At 44.1% G+C, this 20881-nt stretch overlaps 1 protein-coding gene across 1 annotated transcript in view; it reads right to left on the reverse strand.

Annotated features, from left to right (window-relative positions):
- The window catches only part of SLC7A14 (solute carrier family 7 member 14), a 117310-nt gene that overhangs the window by 41564 nt on the left and 54865 nt on the right, over positions 1-20881 (reverse strand). The window contains exon 3 of the mRNA XM_007100802.3: positions 284-520. Coding sequence (XP_007100864.1) covers positions 284-520 — 237 coding nt within the window. The remainder of the gene's footprint in view (positions 1-283; positions 521-20881) is intronic.

Below are 20881 nucleotides of genomic sequence, written 5' to 3' on the forward strand. Positions count from 1 at the left end.
GCTATATAATATGCTGCCCTAGTTTATGTAATCATTGTAGAATATTTAAGCTGTTTCTAATTTTTTGTTATTATAAATAAGGCTGTGATGAACATCTTTTCATATAAAGCTTTTATGGAAGCTAGAATAATTTCCTTAGGATAGATTCAGAGGGGAATTACTTGGCAAAAGAAGATGTATTAAGGCCCTGGATACATTTTGCCAAATTGCATCCTGAAAGAGGAACCCATTTATTTGGTTCAGCAAGTTTGCATGTTGGGGTTAGAGTCTGTGGCAGTCTCACCCAGGCCGTTGAGCGTCCCCACGCTGTCCGCCATCCGGCGGCTGACCGTGTGGTTGGCCAGCGAGTCAAACATGCTGCTCAGAGCGCTGGCGCCGGCCGCGGTGCCAATCAGGTACTCCAGGATCAGGTTCCAGCCGATGAAAAACGCCACAAACTCCCCGACGGTGACATAGCTGTAGGTGTAGGCCGACCCCGTGGTCTTGGGGACGCGGACTCCAAACTCTGCATAGCAGACACCTGCATGGGACACACACATGGATGATGGATCTCAGGAGATGAGCTAAACTTCTGGTGGTTAACCATCTTGGGTAGAAAATACTGGAAATCTCTGGGATCTTAGAACAAATAGGCAAAGTTTTATATAAATGAATCAATTCAAAGTTCTAATGTGTTCCAGCTTCACTTCTGGAAAACTTTTTAACCTGAATGAATGCCAGAACTAATTCTAAGGAACTATTATTAGAAACTGATCTTTTTCATTAGGAAAACTCCCGTTTATTGTATGTCTCTGTCATTGTTCCTTAGGTGTCAGATATCCTGAGTGAACATGGATCTAACTCATTATGACGCCACAACTGATGGCACCAGGGTTAGATTATGCTAGCATTCTTCTCTTTCATTTTTACCTGTTACAAAAGGTGTTCCTCATTTGAGAGTGATACCGCAACCAACCCTCGAAAATCCTGTACTATACTGGCGGATGGGTGGGTAATAACAATGCAAATATAAATAAGTGACTAGTTATTAACTAGGAAATTTAGCACATACAAAAGATAATTTAGGGGCTTCCCTGGTGCCTCAGTGGTTAAGAATCCGCCTGCCAATGCAGGGGACACGGGTTTGAGCCCAGGTCCGGGAAGATCCCACATGCCGCGAAGCAACTAAGCTGGTGCACCACAACTACTGATCCTGTGCTCTAGAACCCACGTACCACGACTACCGAGCCTGCGCTCCACAACTACTGAAGCCCGCGCACCTAGAGCCCGTGCTCTGCAACGGGAAGCCACCGCCATGAGAAGCCTGTGCACGGCAACGAAGAGTAGCCCCTGCTCTCCGCGACTAGAGAAAAAAACCTGCACGCAGTAACGAAGACCCAACGCAGCCAAAAATAAAATAAAGTTAAAAAATTTAAACAACAACAAAAAAACCCCAAAAGATAATTTAATGAACACTTTAAGAGTGCCTGCTGTGTGCTTCGGAAGATGCCAAGAGCTGGAACTAAAAAAAGACAAGTAAGGCAAGGTCCTGCCTTCAAGGGGAGCTATACCAGGAAATCAGCTCACATCGTAGGCTGTATAAGCTCAATAATCCAGAGACGTACAGGAACAAGGAGAGCAGAGATACGACATGTGCCTCAGCTGGTTTTGAGGTATACGGAGGAATTAATTGCACTCAGAAGGTGGAACATGAGGCAAAGACATGGTGGGGAGAGACAGTATGAAGCTTTGGGTGGAGTGGGATGTGCCTGGGGGGACTGTGCGGATCCGAGGCCGGAGAGGCAAGCAGAAGTCATGTGTTTTCCAAAGTGGGTCAGGACCCCCTTCCACCAGAGTCACCTGTTGAATTGTAGTTTCAGGAGATGGAGACAAGGAATCTGCATTTTAACAAGCTCCCCACTTATATAAACACTGGTATATTGCCTCATTTTTTTGTTTTATAGAATTAGAGATCAAATTAGAAAGAGACAGGGAATACACCAAACTTCTGGAAGTTGGGAGAATATTCTACGTTGTACTAGGAACTCTGGATTTGGGGCCAGTGGGTGGGATACCAAGTGGAAGGACAGACATACGACAGCTTGGAGGAAACACACCAGGAATGGGATATAGGAGGAGGCAGAAGGGAACTCAAAGTAAACTATACTTTCAGTCCCAATTTTGTTAAGAGCTAACCTTGAGGTTCTCTCATCACAAATCAGGGAAAAATTGTTCACTCTTTTGTGACTAAAGAGAACAGGTTTCTTCTCCTTTTGAAGGGAGTAAAATCAATGCAAGGAAGCAAAAACAGAGATGTCAAAAGCATGGGCACAATGAATGATTAAATGTGATGCACTGTCTCTTTTCCTTCCACTCAGTGGCATCAGTGTCAGGGTGTCCGTGTGGAAGGAGCACTGGACCAGCTGGGCTGCCCTCTTGTCTCGACTCTACCTTGAACCTGTGTACCCCTATACGTTGTTTCCTTCCTTGTAAAGTAAAGGAATTAGGCTGGGATGCTGTCTTAAGTGTCTTTCTTCTCTGACAATCTAAGATTCTATTGTTATATGGAATTTTGCTACAAAATATATTGAACATAATTTTCTTTTACATTAGTTACTGTGTTGCCCTGTACTGTGGAGATGCTCTCAGGCTAGCAAAGCTGTTTGTCCCTACCTTGAATGGCCTAGGCTGCTATTTATTTTGAGTTTCTATGTCATCCGCTTTCCCTCCACTTTATAAAATAGTTTTCATCCACTTCCTGGAGGTCAGACTCTCAGTTGTTTCTTCTTGTTGCTGTCGCAAGGCTTACATGGAGCAGTCTGACCTCCTCCTATTCTAAATTGCTGCTTCCAACACCTGATGTTTAAATTGTTAGGGTGAGTCTAAAATTAAGAGGAAGTGGTGTCAGAAGGAAGGCCTGAGCAACTCTATAAGGAAAGTATAGAGTGTGTAAGTGCTGAGTGCGAGACCTGGTGATATTTTCTTGGATGCTTGGCGGACTTGTGTAACTTATGTGTTCTTTTCTCCTGAAGGGAGTTGAGTTTGCACATAGAGTAGGTTTCTTTTTAAGTGCCGTATAAGGAAGGGCTTAGGAGGTAACTAACTTATTCTCTGTAGTGCAGGATCCACATCTTTACCCAATAATTCTTTTTTAAAAATGTTTATTTATTTATTTTTTTTCTTATTAGTCATCCATTTTATACACATCAGTGTATACATGTCAATCCCAATCTCCCAATTCATCACACCCCCATCCCCACCCCCCGCCGCTTTCAGATGTAGAGCTGGTTTGGTGGTGCTGAATTCTTTTAGCTTTTGCTTGTCTGTAAAGCTTTTGATTTCTCCATTGAATCTGAATGAGATCCTTGCTGGGTAGAGTAATCTTGGTTGTACGTTCTTCCCTTTCATCACTTTAAACATATCATGCCACTTCCTTCTGGCTTGTAGAGCTTCTGCTGAGAAATCAGCTGTTAACCTTATGGGAGTTACCTTGTATGTTATTTGTCGTTTTTCCCTTGCTGCTTTCAATAATTTTTCTTTGTCTTTAATTTTTGCTAATTTGATTACTATGTAATCGGCGTGTTTCTCTTTGGGTTTATCCTGTATGGGACTCTTTGTGCTTCCTGGACTTGGGTGGCTATTTCCTTTCCCATGTTAGGGAAGTTTTCGACTATAATGTTTTCAGATATTTTCTCGGGTCCTTTCTCTCTCTCTTCTCCTTCTGGGACCCCTATAATGTGAATGTTGTTGTGTTTAATGTTGTCCCAGAGGTCTCTTAGGCTGTCTTCATTTCTTTTCATTCTTTTTTCTTTATTCTGTTCTGCAGCAGTGAATTCCACCATTCTGTCTTCCAGGTCACTTATCCGTTCTTCTGCCTGAGTTATTCTGCTATTGATTCCTTCTAGTGTATTTTTCATTTCAGTTACTGTATTGTTCATCTCTGTTTGTTTGTTCTTTAATTCTTCTAGATCTTTGTTAAAGATTTCTTGCATCTTCTCAATCTTTGCCTCCATTCTTTTTCCGAGGTCCTGGATCATCTTCACTATCATTATTCTGAATTCTTTTTCTGGAAGATTGCCTATCTCCATTTCATTTAGTTCTTTTTCTGGGGTTTTATCTTGTCCCTTCATCTGATAGGTAGACCTCTGCCTTTTCATCTTGTCTGTCTTTCTGTGAATGTGATTTTGTTCCACAGGCTGCAGGATTGTAGTTCTTCTTGCTTCTGCTGTCTGCCCTCTGGTGGATGAGGCTATCTAAGAGGCTTGTGCAAGTTTCCTGATGGGAGGGACTTGTAGTGGGTAGAGCAAAGCTCAGTAAAACTTTAATCTGCTTGTCTGCTGATGGGTGGGGCTGGGTTCCCTCCCTGTTGGTTGTTTGGCCTGTGGCGACCCAACACTGGAGCCTACCCGGGCTCTTTGGTGGGGCTAATGGCAGACTCTGGGAGGGCTCACGCCAAGGAGTACTTCCCAGAACTTCTGCCAGTGTCCTTGTCCCTTGGTGAGCCACAGCTGCCCCCTGCCTCTGCAGGAGAACCCCCAACGCTAGCAGGTAGGTCTGGTTCAGTCTCCTATGGGGTCACTGCTCCTTCCTCTGGGTCCCGATATGCACACTACTTTGTGTGTGCCCTCCCAAGAGTGGAGTCTCTGTTTCCCCCAGTCCTGCCGAAGTCCCGCAGTCACATCCCGCTAGCGTTCAAAGTCTGATTCTCTAGGAATTCTTCCTCCCGTTGCCAGGCCCCCAGGTTGGGAAGCCTGACATGTGGCTCAGAACCTTCATTCCAGTGGGTGGACTTCTGTGGTATAAGTGTTCTCCAGTTTGTGAGTCACCCACCCAGCGGTTATGGGATTTGATTTTATTGTGATAGCACCCCTCCTGCTGTCTCATTGTGGCTTCTCCTTTGTCTTTGCATGTGGGGTATCTTCTCTGGTGAGTTCCAGTGTCTCCCTGTTGATGATTGTTCAGCAGTTAGTTGTGATTACGGTGTTCTCGATAAAGGGAGTGAGAGCATGGTCTTCTACTCCGCCATCTTGAACCAATCTCTATATACCCAGTAATTCTTATATTCTGTGGGCTTCTTCTCTCCATCCTTCTTTACCACCTGATAATGTACAAGGCTTATAAGTAGAATTTGTGCAAGGAATGCTTTTGAAATGGGCATCAGTTTGATTGCAGATTTAATTTGGAGAGCCAGTATTGTGAAGTTTGGGTAGTCAAATGTTCTCTCCTTAATATTTGATCTGACAAATTAAATTAAAAAACACCCAATTCGCCATCAGAACCCACTGACCAAGGGTAATTAGCAAAGAGCCAAGTCTTCTTTAGGTCTTGTGAAGGGACCCGCTCCTTGATCTCCTGGATTGGAGGAAGAGTCCCTATGCTGTGCACGGTGCAGGAACATATATAATCTTAGTCACTCATTTCCCCAAACCTGATTGGATCCTGATGAATAGAGTTTGGGGCGAACAGTGGGACAATCAATTAGCCACTAACCATGTAAGACAATTTCTGCTACCATAAATCATTCTTTGGGACACATTCTCATTTTGAACACATTGTGAGGGATTTTATTTTTGAAACCTTCTGATTTATTTGTATGCAGGAATCCAAGCTCTTAGTGGACACTAGAAAGTTTCCAGCTTGGCACTGAAGCTCAGTGGCGAGGAGTGAGTGATTTCAACCCCAAGTATCCTGGAAAAAAACTGGAAAATGTTGTCAGTCATTCAACGTTTGTTTCAACTATCTCATGTGTAAGAGAGACACATTCAAGGGTATCTTTCTAATTTCAATGAGAAATAAAAACCACGGAAAGGGAAGCCTTGTTTTTCATCCTAGATTATGCGGTAACCGAGTGTCCAAAGGCAAGTTACTTACCTCACGTGGGTAAAACGAGGGGGCCAACTAGATGAGCTTCAGGCTACCTTCTCATGCTATTGTTCTTTGGTTTTACAGCTAGAAGCAACTCTTAATCATTTGCGTCAGTGGGGGAAACTCTAGGAAATACTGCAAGCCAGTAGTCTTGGGAAAGGTAGTACTGCCTCCTAGGGGAAATTTTGGAAATCTGTGAGGGTGTCTGTGGTTCACATGATTATTGTGGGCACTCATGTCATTAAATAAATGGGTGGGAGCCTGGGCTGTTAGACATTCTGCAATGTGTGGGACTGTCCCACCGAATGAGGCATTGTCCTGTGTCTTTCATGATTCCGAAGGTCCCCGTGGACATTCATGTAAGACAAAACCTGTTTATGATTTCTGAGCTTGAATCTATCTTCATTTTACATATTAACACAAAGCATTTTTGGGGTATGGTTTTATATACATTGAATTTTCCTGGGATGTAACAACTGGGTAAATTGAGGGACAGTTGTAATTTGTTTTGTCTCAAAATTTACCAGGAGTTGCTCATCATTTGGGAAAACCACATCAGCAGCAGCTCAAGACTCATGGTCTTTGAGCACCAAACAGCACACCTATGTGAAGGTACATTTGTAGCAGTTGCATTCATAGTGGTTCTACAAATGACGTCAGGCAAACGATGACTCTGTTTTGTCCCCTAATGTACTTATGCCCCAGCATTCACATGCTGATGTATTATTTTTATCAGAAATTACTTTTCTTTCATTTATCTTCTATACAGAGGGCATGGTGATTTTTTTTTAAAAAGTTTGTGTTTAGGAAGGTAACATTATCTCTAGTTTGCTTTGCAGAATAGTAGAAAAAGAATTGCAGTGTATTTATTATCTAAAGTTGATTTAGTTGATTACTAGGATGGAGAATCACTATTCTAAATGTGAGAGAAGTTTATAAACAATCTCTACTCAATTTAGTAAGGCATTTCAAAAATTTCTTGCCCCAGAGTTACCTTCCCAATCATATTTGCCTTATGCTATTATCAAAGTGACTTTGCATTCCTTGGCTATTCATCAAGTGGTTGGAGAGGGAGAGGCATATTGATTCCAAAAGTATAACCGTGTAGCTGGAGAAAATCAATAGAGAGTACAATGTCGGGGTGCAGATGGCCATCAACAAGCGACAGCGTGCTGCAGAGAACATGACGGAAGTTTTCCCATTAGGGTTGTTCAGAGATGGCAAGTCCTCGAGCAGTATGGAGGATTCATTTCTGCAGGACTAGAGAGAATAGGAATGGTTCCACATAGCCTGCAACTCTGATATCCTTTTCGGTTATCTACCTTTTAAGTATATTGTAAACATACCCCTGTTCTCATTTTGTAATATCCCTAGTGTTCTGTTTTATTTCCATACCTAGACCTACTTTTGGTTAAATTGAGTAATTCCCAGCCTGAAGAGCAGTCAAACTTAGGATTTACACATTGAAAAGTGGGTTGGGACAAGATACCAGAAGATTCCATATTTGAAACATTCTCGGTCAATCCCTTTGTGAGTACCCCAAATGTCGTGTGATTTGAGGTTCAGAAAAGTTTGGTTCCTTTCAGTGTGAATTTCTTTTTAACTCCTAGAGTCTATGGTCCTATCATATATAGGTATAATAGGCCAGGCTTCGGTTAGATACTCCCAGGGAGCCTACGAACAATATTGAACTTTCTAAACTTGTACCTAAGACAGCGCTGCCCAAGAGTTAAGATGATCACTACATGTTCCTCCCCGTCTAATGTCATTCTGTCATTCACAGCCTGCCCACCCTGGTTCTCTAGTACCTTCTCAGGACCAGGAAGCAAAGATTCTCCACCCTAAGAGGGTGTAAAGGAGAGAGATCCTGCTGGCGGTAGGTGAAAGGTAGAGAAGGGTTTCTCCACTGGAGAAATACATTTCCCTCTTCCTTCCACCAAAGAAAGCCATCAGACAATAAATACTTTTTTAAAGTGTACTTGGGCCTGGGAAGATTAAATCTAGTGGTTATTTACACCTGAACACCAATTACTCTACTCAGATAAAGAGAGGTTTTCCCATTACCATGTAGTTTAACATATTGACTAATTCCCTAACCTACTTAGCGAATTTACTAATTTCCTGAATAACTTCGGACTTCCTAATTTCCTTCCTTTAGTGCCTACTAAATCAGGCACTGTGGTGAGTATCAGAGACTTAAACGGAAAGTAAGGCAGGTCTCCTGACGTTGAAGTGTCTATATTCTAATCGGGAAAGAGCTTAATAACCGGAAGAGTCCACGCGGCTGGTACGGAACGCTGTAGGGTATTTATGAGGTGCTCTGGGAGCCCCGTGGGGTGAGTGTGGTTCTGAAGGAGCATGGTTCTCTGGTTGCCGGGGAAGTGGGGAAACGAAGTGGGGAGGCTTTTGAGTTGTATCTTGAAGGGTGAGCTGGGCTTTTCCAGGCAGAACAAAATGGGAAAGGGGGGTCTCAGGCAGATGAAAGGGCACACCTGGAATGACGTATAGCCTGCTTTGGGGATTGAAGATGATGAGTCTGCAGAGGTGGACTGGGATCTAGTGTTGAGGGAGCGGGACCTGGTTAGAGGGTTGGGGGAATCTAGCAGAAAAGGACCACACGGCTCATCTACTATAGTCGTAAAGCTTTCTCTTGGTTGTAAAACCCACTCTGCCCACAAAGTCTTAATACATAAATAAGTGAAAGCAGGGTGCTCTCTCTGAGGAGAGAGTAGGAGACCTGAGGCTGCTCTGCCCGGGATCTCCAGCATCCCACGCCTCCCCAGAGCTTCCGACTATCCTCTGAGGACCCACAGGCTGTACTGAGCGTGGGGTGGGGAGGGGTATCAGCTGCTCATCTGGGTGGTTTTCTTACTTGATAGAGGATGCAACCGAGCCCCAGACCTGAAGCTGCATATTCAGGTAATGACAGAGCAGGGGCTAGAATGGAAGTCTCCTGATACCAAGTGCTAGGAGCTTTCCAGTTCATTCATTCATTTATCTGAAACATTTATAAGGTGCCATCTTGATGCATCTGTGTTAGATTTTAGGGACTTAAAGGTGAATAGGAAGAATACAGTTCCTTTTCTGTGGGTCTTGTAGTCTAGTGGCGAGGACTGACCAGAAAAGCAACAATTATAAGAAAACAAGAAAGGAGATATTAGTTGCAGGGAGTGGGGGAAAGTGCATGGGCTGCTTTAAAGAACTGCAACCCTGAGTTCTGAAGTGAGGTGTTCAGACAGCCAGAAGGACTATTCATAGAGAAAAGGGCATCAGGAGGTATGAGAAGGAGTGGAGAGGAGCGTCCAAGAAAACAATTAGCCAACTCTGCAGTTTCATTCAGGCCTCTGGGATCAGTCCCAGCCTGTGTGTTGCTCAGAGGAGCCTGCCTGGGGTGACTGGCCACAGGTCACACATAACAGGCCTGATTGGTTGTTTTGAACATGCTGTATCTGTCAGCGATTCCTTGTCCATGAAGTCAGTTCCTCCTGAGTGCCAATTATCCTCTGTCTCCTAGACTCAGGAAGGAATCAGCTGTTGGATGACACCAGTGCAACTCACCACTTAGACCCAAACATGTCTTTAAGGAAGTCTTCACCAAAGACAGCATTTTGCTGAGATCGTTGTTACCCATTTCCTTCTCATTTTCTTAGTCTTCTTAAAATATCTCTGTTCCATTAATAAATTCACAGCAGGGCTATACATGTTGTATATACTGATACGGTTGCTAGTACTGCTAGTAGGTTGGGAGTGGGGTATAAGGAGAAATCACAGGACCCTAGAGAGAAATAGTGTGCATTCTCTTGGAAATGTTTGTGTTCTCTGCAGCACTGAATTCCAGATGGTGGTAATGAAGTATCCCCATCATCACTGTCCCCCTTGAGAAGCACGTTGCTGGATTCTGAGAAACATCTATTCAGCCCCCTGAGACCCTGCACCAATGTCCTCTTCCCAATGCCCTTGATCAGCCAAGAAAATTGTGGGTTTCTTTTTCAGGGAGTAATCCATCAGGCTCTCTCTCCCTCCCACTTCAACTGTCTCTTCTACCTGAGTAACCTTGGTCACTCCATCACCTGTCAGTGAAGCCCAGGCAAGTTTTACAAATGCATCTGGAAGAAAAGCAGTTTGTCTGGGAACGCCATAATTTTTCTGCCAAAGCGGGTCCCAGGTGGACAGTAAGAGCCTGTGTTTAGGGAATGGGTGGTATCTTCAATCAGCGGGTGTGTGACACTATTACTTACTGAACCTGACAGGCCTCCAATTAAAGTTGGGTAGGAAGCAGAGAACTGGAAAGTTCCCCAACCTGCTGCACCAATATATCAACATATAAACAGGAAGGAAAGAAGCTGTCCTCATAGTCAGAGAAGTGACCCCCAAAATAGGTCAAGGAAGTTTATTAATTTACTTATGAAATAAGACCAGACTATCTGTTAACTCTCCTGTCTAGATCTCCCCTTTGAAAATATTTTAGAGGTTATTGGAAGGTACAGTTTTCATAACATGATGAATTCCAGTATTATATTGTCTGGTCATGCTATTGTTAATAGCATCATTAGTGTACATTAATTTTATTGCTTTATCAATGATAATGAAGATGGTAATAATAATAATAAAGATCATATGGTTGCTTTCAACTGAAAAATTCACAGGGTTAGCTGTTCCTGAGTCCATCTTCTGGCCCAGATTGGTCCCTCTTCATTGCTGAGGTGGCAGGTGGGCTAGAACTGCCCTTTTTTCTGCTCATAACATTTTTATGTAGGTGACCTTGGGTTAACATCAAAGAGAGCCTTGCAGGGGAAAAGTTGTTACAAAAGGCAAAGACACATGTGTTGGGGCATCTACCTATGGTAAGCCCATTGTACATGGTTCCTCATCTGATGCTCAGGTAAGCTGCGAGGGAATGTTGGGGCCTCCATCAGCAGCCCCTCTTTGCTTTAGGAGAAGCCGTGAGGTGTCATAGAAGACACACAGCCTCTGGAGAGAGACCCAGAGAGTGCTTATAACAATTAAATGAGATAATGCACACAGATCACTTTGCCCAGTGCATCGTACACAGTAAGCGCTTGATAAATGGCAACTAGAATTATTACTGACTGTGGCTTTGAGCAAGTCACCCAATTCACTGACCCTTAGTTTCTCCATCTGGAAACTGGCGATGGCGATGCCTACTGTGCAGGTTGTCAAGGGCAGGCACTCCTCCAGCGGGAGCTATGGCTGTTATTACAGTTGAGGGAAAGGATATCAGAGAGCTTTACTCAGCAGTAGCTTCTGGAGTGTCTATGCAGGAGCCTTTGCCTTGTAGATGGGATAAAAGAGATTAGAAACAAGTATTGTTGGCTGATGGTTTTAGAGACTCAGCATTGGCAGAGAAGTCATCTAGAATCTAGACCAAGCCCTATGTGTGCTTGATTCACTTCTAAATCAAAACCTGGAAAATTTTCTTTCTAGGTTCTTAATCTTTAATCTAGAAACATCTGTTCTTTTCCACAAATCCTGTTAGAAATTGTGAGGGTGAAGAGAAAGTTCCCATTTTCTTGTTCAGCCTTTCTTTATGAGACCTACTGCCCCTCGTCCAGATGGCTCTGATGACTGAGCCAAAAAGGCTTTGTGCAGAAAGGCAAGGAGGGCAGGCACGGAAGTGACAGCCAGTCAAAGATTTTCCAGCTCATGTCTCCAGGAGTAGGCAGTGCCCCCGTTTCTGAAGCAGAGGGAAGTCGTGCTGACAGAGATGACAGTCCTAAGAAGCTTCTGTGAGGGGGCCAGGCCATCACCCCCTTGCCCTGAGAATTTAGCGGGCGGGACTAAAAGAGAGTGCTCAGAGAACACACCTGAGCCCTCGTGTGGCCTCCTCAGCCCACTTGACAATCACGTGGGACCAGGTTCCACTGGGACAGGCTGCGTCCTTGGCAGATGCCCAGGAGGGTGAGACCCAGAGAATCTCTCGTGGGCCTGGATCTTCTCTCAGTGGAGGACCTTCCCAGAGACATGAGAACCCCTCCTAAAAGGGGTGCCATCTTGGCTTTTTTCCAAAATGGGCCAACATGCAGAGAGGGAGGACCAGAAACTCAGGATTCAGGAAGTTGTCAGAGAGAATCTTCTGCATGTGGGGATTTGGTTACAGCTCCTAATTCTTTCTATTATAGTTCTCCTCCCTCCTGGGATACAAACAGGCACCACTTTCACCTCCCTCCCTCTCCTTCGCCCTTTCTACTCTCCAGCCCACAAACTGTAGAAGAATTTGGCCTTCTGTAGGGCATAAGTATGAAGTTTGTATTTTAAGGAGTGAGTGTTGCTGCCTACTGGTCCATGAGGATGGAAGGATGGAGTGCATGGTAAACAGTACTGGGGCACAGCTGACCAGGATCTGGGGTAACTGTTTTTCCTAGATTCTCACCTAGATGGTCCTAATGGATTGCTTCCAACTGGACAGCCCCTACCAAATGCAATAGCAATGGTGGGATTTTAGCTGACTTTTCTACAAGACAACTCCAGTGAATGGAACAGTGAATCCCTTGGATATGTTGGTGGCTTCTTGACAGAGGCATGCCCTCCAAGGAAAACACTGAGTGCTCTTGACCTGATTTATTGTGTCGAGTGCTCTCATAATTAAAACATGCTTAGAAGTGTTTGCAAAGGAGCAGGCATTTGTGTCTATGTTTTATACATAAGAGAAATTCATTGCATTGTTTATTTTCTTTAAAAAGCCTCAGAAATTATAAACTGGGGTATTTGTAAATAAAGTCTCAAGATAAATAACCAAGGACTATTATTGAATTTATTACAGAATAGGAAATTTCTGAAGAGTTGATAGGATATAAAGATATATTTATGTGTGCATGTGTATACATACATATTTATGTAAATGTATACCTATATTTATATGTTTTCAACTACTTTGCAAGGGACTTTGAGGACCAGGTCTATGTAAATGCCCAGTGGTGAAGTAGAGTATGAAATGTTTGTGATGCATGCTAGCAGATCATTGCTTTTCACACACATACAGCTACCCATGGACACTCAATAAAGCACAGCCACAGACTGTGTCTAGGATGAATGCATTTCTTGGTTTGGTAAATCAAAGTTTCACTTTTCTGCTTGCTGTTCTGTCTTCTCCATGCCAGCTCTACCCTTTGTATTACGGTGTTTGTCTATGCTGTACCCCAGAAATTGGCAGCTCCAATCCACAGGCTGTCAACTGGAAAGGCCGTTTATCAGCCTCCCTGCAGCTTGAGATGCCAGTGCTTACACCTTCTTCAGTTCCATGTGTAAGAATATATTCTTCCTTCGGTTTCACTCCCCCTCCTCTGCCTACATTTTTCTTTCTCCATTATTGCTTTTGATTTCTCCATCTCCATCTGATTGTAGCCATTTAACAAAGGTCTGCCCTTTGTTCTTTTCTCTTCATACCCCCTTTGCTTTGGTGATCTCACCCCCTTGCCAGGGCTGGTGGAATTTGCCGGGGTAGGGGCAGTGGCCTCCCTGATTCACTCGGCTGGCCATGGGCCCTTAGCACCAGCCTCTGTGACCAGGCAGTGTGGGGAGGGGCACCGAGTGGGGCAGGGTGTTCAGAGCTGTTGGCTGGCACATGCAGAGCTCCTGAGCTGCTGTGGCCAGCCAGTTAGACTCTGCACATAGTCTGCCTTTCCCCAGAGCCCCAAGGGCAGGAGCTGGTGCGAGGCATAACCCCTCTATGAGTTTCCATGAGCACTCCTGTCTCAGGTGGTTATCCTTGCTTGTTGTGCCTGACTCACCTCTAGCCCCTGTTTTATGCACAGAATGGAGGCTGCTTAAATATCACTTGTTCAGAGAGAGAGAGTACTTTGCACTGGTACCCTGTTTAATTCCCATGGAGCGCTTACCGCCATTTGTAATTCTCTTATGTACTTATTTACTTGTTTTCTGAGGCACAGCTTTTCTGTATGTTTTGCAGCACAGCTTGTTTGAAGGGGACTGTCCCTGTAGAGATGAGAGTTCCTCTTGGGCAAATACCTTCAGAAACAAAAGTATGCTTTTTTGCCCAAGGTTTATCTGGAGAAAGGGTGAGTAGGAGGCGGGTCTGAGTCTTTTACTAGGTGTGCACTGAGGGGCTTCAGAATCTGAACCAAGGCCTGCTTATTTGCACGAAGAACGAACCTAGCCTCGTTAGGTTGGAGATCTGGCCAGCAGTAGTGGTGGCAGTGATAAAAATAAGAGCAAACATTACTAAACATTTACTGTGTGCACCAGCTCTACTGAGCACTTTACATACTCGATCTTAATCTCACAAGATAGTAATGATGCTGAGGCCATCATTATTCCATTTACAGAGAATGAGTCCAAGATCTAGAAAGGTTCTCAGGACTTCCCAGTATTTTCCACTTGACGGAATACACCTAGGAAATGACGTTTGTACAGATGTGGGAAGGAGGTCACGTGTAAAGGGACGAGGCTGTTCACAGGTAGCGGTGAGTAGCCTCGGGCCTCTGCCACCTCCTGCTGCCCTGAGGCTGAGGGAGCAGTACCTTGGCACACCTATAATTTTTGGCAACCTGCTTGGGAAGCTCTAGGTTAAGTACATTTTTCAAGTTGCACAAGTAATAAATGGCCGAGCAGGGCTTGAAGTGAGGTAGATCAGCTCTGGGACCAATTGCTGTGATGCTACCTGGTGCTCCTCTGCTATGTGGTGTTGGGATGTGTGTGTGGAGAGTTGAGGCATTGGACCTTTCTTTACAAATCTTTCCGCTCCCTAAGTTCTCTTTTTCACCCTAACTCATACAGGCAATCTAATCTGAACTCTTCATTGTGCATAGGAGGAAATTGAGGTCGAGAGACGTGAATGACTTGCTCCAGGGTCCTGAGCTGCTGAGGGACAGAGCTGGAACTAGATCCCAGGTGTCCTGACTTCTGACCCAGGCCCTTTGTCTCTTGCAGCTCTCATGACGATTTCACGTGTGCCTGCCTTGTTTCTTTGCATCGATCGATGCCAAGCCCTTTGTCTCGGAGTTCTTTCCTGTCTTCTGCAGCACCCTGCCATGCTGAGCCCAGGGCCGGCGGCCAGTCCCTCTCACAGCCGTGCTGGGGGCTCTCGGTATGCACTGTCCACCCCAGCAAGTGCCGGAGAAGATGTAAAAGAAGCCTAGTTTCTCCTGGGTTTGCTGGAGGAAACTCATTTTCACAATCAGCAATTTGAGAAACTTGCATATTTCTTTTAAACTGTGCTCACCTTTTCTGAACTGGTAACTGACATCCTTCCTACAGGGCTGTCAATCCAGCCCCACATAGAAGAGCTACATGCGCTTCACAACACCCTTCTCACTGCTGACAGGTGACAGAAAGCAGCTGAGCTTAGAAGTCATTTTCATGACCTGGGTTACAGAAGTTTTGAGCTAGAAAAGTGCTCTCCTAATCAATGGAATAGAATGAGCTACAGGCTCTTTTGAAACCCTAATAAGAATGAGGGTTTCCTTGATTCATTTGATTCTCTCTGGCGAGTTTTTAAATTTTTTGAGGGGGTGTGTCTGCATGGAGCAACATGGTGGTAACAGTCTATGGAGCAGGCAGAATCGCATTTAGACTTGCCTTTTGCCGCTGACTGCTTTGTTGCCCCGGACAAGTCACCCATCCCCCGCAAGCCTCAGTTTTGTCATCTGCAAAATGAATCTGACAGTGGTACTTATTTTGTAGGATTTGTTGAGAGGATTGTGCAACTGGTGTTCAGCTAGTGCCAGGCATGTTATCAGTGCTCAGTGGCTTAGCTATTATGATTGGGCATACTACAGGAAAGCTACTATCACCTACCAGGGAGGCTGAGAGGATTAAATGAGGTAGTATATGCATGGTGCCCAGGGCACAGAATTTGCCTAATGATAATAAAAACAATAGTAATAATAATAGTAATGGCTAACATTTATTGCGTGTTTACTAACTTATGTCTTAGAGACTTTACAAACATCAGGGGCAGCTGCTATCATTAAGATTTCAACCTACAGCTGTGTATTTGGACAGTATTTTGGAAAGCTAGTCTTCAAGAAGCTTGAAGACTGCCCTGAATTTGTTCATCTTTGCATTTCCTCTCTACCCTCTCACCCACTTTGCATTTCTGCCTCTCCCACCCCCCAGTGTGGTTAAGAGCAGTTCTCAGATATGTTTGGGGGAACAAATAAATGCAAGTTTGTGGAGTGAATGAGTGATCTTAGGTCATTGAAAACAGGTTGCCGAAGGGCCAACCCTTCTGGTGGTCACCTCTCAGGTCTGGCTTCAATTTGGGGAGGGGAAAATGGTCTGTTCTGAAAAACAAAACACCCTCACCAGACTATCTAAACAGATCCTAAATATTTAGCGATCTTCCTCGGCATGAAAATCCAACCTGAGATGAACACTGGAACGAGGAGACTCCGCTTAAACTTTGCGAAGGTCTACAGAACAAGCCCAGGGAGGCGGTTGGGAGCCTTGTCTGTGGGAAAGAGCTCTGTTCCCCTTACCACCTCTCCAGGGATTCAGTTACCAGGGTTCACCTAATGATGGTTGAGAAGATGCTCAAGAGCAACTGAGGATGGCAGGAAATACAAATGATCAACCCTAGTGCTGAACCATAAACTTAAGAGTGCCAAGAAACATACTGCTCGGTGTGATGGTCCTTTATTGCCTTTTAGACCGTTTCATCCGCTGCAACTTATTAATCCCCATCTAATGAGAAAGAGTGTTTTGCTTTAAAGGTATCAGAGGCAGCTTGCTGAAATGGAGGACCGTGCGTTTTGGAGTCCTGCAATCTTAGATTTGAGTTCTGGCTCTGCCAGGAAATGTCTGCCTGCTTCTCAGGAAGTTACTTTAACCTCTGACCCCCTGGCTTCTCATCTGAGGGCAGAACTAAAATCATCCCTCCCTGCACTGGCTTGGTGGGGGTGGAGAGGAGGTGCTACACAAGAGCACCGTCTGCAGTGTTCTGAACACAAAGATTAGTTTACTGTACCTCGTGGTGTTCTGTGGTGGGGCTCTTTACTAGAGTGTTCTGTTTCTGCCTTCACTTTCTTTCACCAGGATGGTATTGTAAATCCGTTACTCAAATGACATTATCTCAAAACCATTCTCATTTATTATGTGCCTTTTCTCAGCTAGAAAGAGCATTTATCCTTCTCCCTCACCCTCCCTCATCCAGCCATGCCCAAATCCTCTTCTCCATCCAAGACTTCCTGTCAGCCTCCACTTCGGGGCCTAGAGCCCCGTAGTCTCTTGCCTGTTCTGTACAATATGCACACAGCCAGATTCCCACCTCTGTTCTCTCCCCACTGTGTTACTAAAATACAGATCTGGTCACGCCACTGAACTTCTCAGTGACTACAGAATGATCTCTAACCTTCCTGCCCTGGCCCCCAAATCCCTCCTTCTAGAACTCACTTTGTTTAAATGAATGATCCTGGTGGACCATTTTGGTTAGGGGATGATAGTCTTTGGAGAATGGCCAGGGTGAACTTGGAGGGTGCTAGGAGGATATGTAGACTGCTCTGGATAAGATACGAACAGGAGTTTTAGGGCTTGACAGTGAGCAGGTGAGGGAGTGGAAGGTCAGTTTAAAGGAGGAAGGCTGCCCATCAATGGGGCTGGAGGCTGAAGTCAAGAAGAACAGAGGGTTTGTGGACATTCTCTAAAGTCAGGGAGAATTGGAGTAGCGTGTATTCCATCGTAAGCTTGCTGTCTGCTGGGATGGACTACATTATATCTCCTATCTCTGGCCCAAACTTTCCATAAAGTTCACTGCACATACAGCTTTACCTTGCTGTTACTTGGAGGACAGGAGGGACTGGGGTATCATCTAGTTGGATGATGAAGTGGAGAAAAGGGAAGAAGCCAATGAAACATGGAGTGGAGACAGAGACTCTGTGGAAGCAGAGGTTTAAGAGCTGGAGGAACTAGGAGGAAGTAAGTTTCACAACCCTCTAGGTTTATTGAGGGAGACTCTAGATTTTCTGATTGTACATTACTGGGAATCAGAACAAATTTTACTTAAATGTTTCAGAACAACTTGACCTCAGCAAACTGGAGGGCTTAGGGGCTATGCATCGATTATAGATGTGGCAGTGACAGCTAGTTTTCCTTTTCTTTCCCACCAATAGAACCCCTGTAATACTTGGGTTGGCAATGTACCCAGTCAGAAGACTACATTTCTCAATCTCACTTGCTGTATCTTAAGTGTTCAGGTTTTAAGCAATATAAACGGAAGTTATAGGAAAGGATTTATGAGAAAGCTTCTTTAAAAAGGGACAGAAATGTGGGAAATGACCTGCCTCAACTTCCTGTTTCTTTCCTGCCTTCCAAAACTCAGACACATTGACTGGAGCTTCAGTAGCCATCGTGGATCTTGCAGTCACCTTGAGGATGGAAGCCAAGTATCCAGATGGTAGAGCAGAAAGATCAAGGGGCCTGATTACCCATGACTGCAGAGCCACAGTAGCAGCCTCCCTCCAGACTTCTTTTATACAAGAGAGAAGTGAAATTATCTTTCATTTTTAGTTTTCTGCTGTATCAATTGAACCTAATCCTAGTCTGCGAATACAGTAGCAGAATAGCAGAGTGATTCATGAGAGGGCTCTGGAGTCAGACTGCTTTCACTCTATTCCTTGCTCTGTCACCTCTTAAACGAGAGCCTTAAACCAATTACCAAAGGTTTCAGAAGCCTCCTTTTTCTCATCTGTAATATGAGGAAAATAACACCACTTACACATGGGGTTGTTGTGAAGATTGAGTAAAATAATGTGTAAAGCAATTAGAACTCCTTAGGTACACAGTAAGTGCTCAATAAATGGTAGCTGCTGCTATCATTATTATTATCATTACTATTATTGCCATAATTACTTATCAGGTTTAGCATTCATCTCCATTAATGGAGATGATGGATCCTTTAGGGTAGAGACAATTTCTTATTTATTTTTGGTATTGCTCCAGGACTGGCATATGGTAGCTACCCAATACAGCTTTCCCAAACCATATCTTATTAGATTTTTGCTACTATTTCTCATGAACAGATGATAAAAATTACTGGTATTGTGTACCGGGCAGGGAACTGATACTATGCATGCTTACTGTTATTTAATCCTTACCAAAACCACCTGAGAAATGGGCTGAAAGGGTAGTTGTAGACAGTGCAAGAGCTTAGGAGTCATTCAGACCTACACTCTGTTTGTGGTTCAATTTTATTAATATTAAAAGAACTGGAAATAAACAAGTTTTATTTCTCCACTCACATTCCGTTCATAGGAGCCTCTTGGGCCAGATTACTTTTAATGGCCAGGTGTCACTGACACGGAGGCTTTGCTTTGTGTTTCATCCCAAGCCAGTGAACTAGAGAACCTCTATAAACTACCCTCCTTCCATCCCTCATCTTGTAACAAAGCTGTCAGTGGGAACCGGGAAGAAAAACTATTTCCCCTATCTGGTTTATACAGTCTGGTATATACAAAAGGGTTTTAAGGTTTGGCATGGGCACGGGGTCTGGTTGTGGGCTTGCTGAGCTATTCAAGAGTAGATAAGACCTTTTGGACAAGGGTAAAGGTTACAGCACAGGCTGCTTCCTCTGATAAATTTCCCTCCACCTGTGATAGGGCTGTGGGCAATTATGGTGTTGGGGCAGGAACAGTAGGAGGAGCCTGGGAAGTTTTTTTTTCTTTTTTAAATTTTATTTATTTTTGGCAGCGTTGGGTCTTTGTTGCTGCACGCAGGCTTTTCTCTAGTTGTGGCAAGCGGGGGCTACTCTTAGTTGCGGTGCGCGGGCTTCTCATTGCGGTGGCTCCTCTTGTTGTGGAGCACGGGCTCTAGGCGCGTGGGCTTTAGTAGTTGTGGCACGTGGGCTCTAGAGCACAGAGCTCAGTTTTTGTGGTGCATGGGGCTTAGTTGCTTCGCGGAATGTGGGATCTTCCGGGACCAGGGCTTGAACCCGTGTTCCCTGCGTTGGTAGGCGGATTCTTACCTATTGTGCCACCAGGGAAGTCCCTGGGAAGTTTTTGTAACCTTGGGTCTTGTCAAATTATAGAGAAAGTGGCTCTCTCTCTTAGATTTGTTTCATGTTATAAGCTGGTTTGCATCTCATGGGAGATGATGCCACAAGGGCAAAAGTCTCTTAAGAATCTGCTGGCCAAATAGTTCCTATCTTAACATATGTTTCCTCTTCTTGTAAGTCATGGCTATTCCAGAGGTAGGTCCTGGTTCCTATAGTGGAGTAGTTCTTAACCCTGGCTGCACATTAGAATTCCCTGGGGAATTTTTAGAAAATGCCAGTTCCTGGGCTCTACCCCAGTTCAACTGAATTAGAATCTCTAGGGCGTAGAGCCTGAGCATCGGTATTTTAAAAAAGAAATAAACAGAAATTAAAAGCAAATTTTAAAATGAGTCACAAACTGAGAGAAAATATTTGCAAAACCATATATCTAATAAAGAACTTGTTTCCAAAATATATAAAGAAGTCTTAAAAGTTAAAAAGAAAATGAAGCCTCCAATTAAATAATGAGAAAAATATTTGAACACTTTACCAAATAATATACTTGCATGTCAAATAAATACATAAAAAGACGCTCAAAATATTCGTAATTAGGGAAATGCAAATTGCAACAGTATTGAAATATCACTATACACCTTCTAAAATGGCAAACAAACAAATAAAACAACCACAAAAAAACACACCTGACAATTCTTAGTGCTGGCAAAGAACAGAGCAACTGGAACTCTCATGTATAGCTGGTGAGAATCGAAAATAAGATAGCCACTTTGGGAAAATGTCTGGCAGTTTATTATAAAGTTAAACATATACTTGCCACAAAACCCAGCAATTTCACTCCTAGGTATTTACTCAAGAGAAATGACAACTTGTGTTCACACGAAGACCTGTACACAGATATTTATAATGGCTTAATTCATAATGGTCCCAGACTGGATCAACCTAGTTGTCCTTCAACTAGTAAATGAATAAACCGTGGAGGGCTTCCCTGGTGGCGCAGTGGTTAAGAATCCACCTGCCAATGCGGGGGACACGGGGTTCGATCCCTGGTCTGGGAAGATCCCACATGCCGCGGAG

This window comes from Physeter macrocephalus, chromosome 1, assembly GCF_002837175.3.
Source record: "Physeter macrocephalus isolate SW-GA chromosome 1, ASM283717v5, whole genome shotgun sequence".
NCBI lineage: Eukaryota > Metazoa > Chordata > Mammalia > Artiodactyla > Physeteridae > Physeter > Physeter macrocephalus.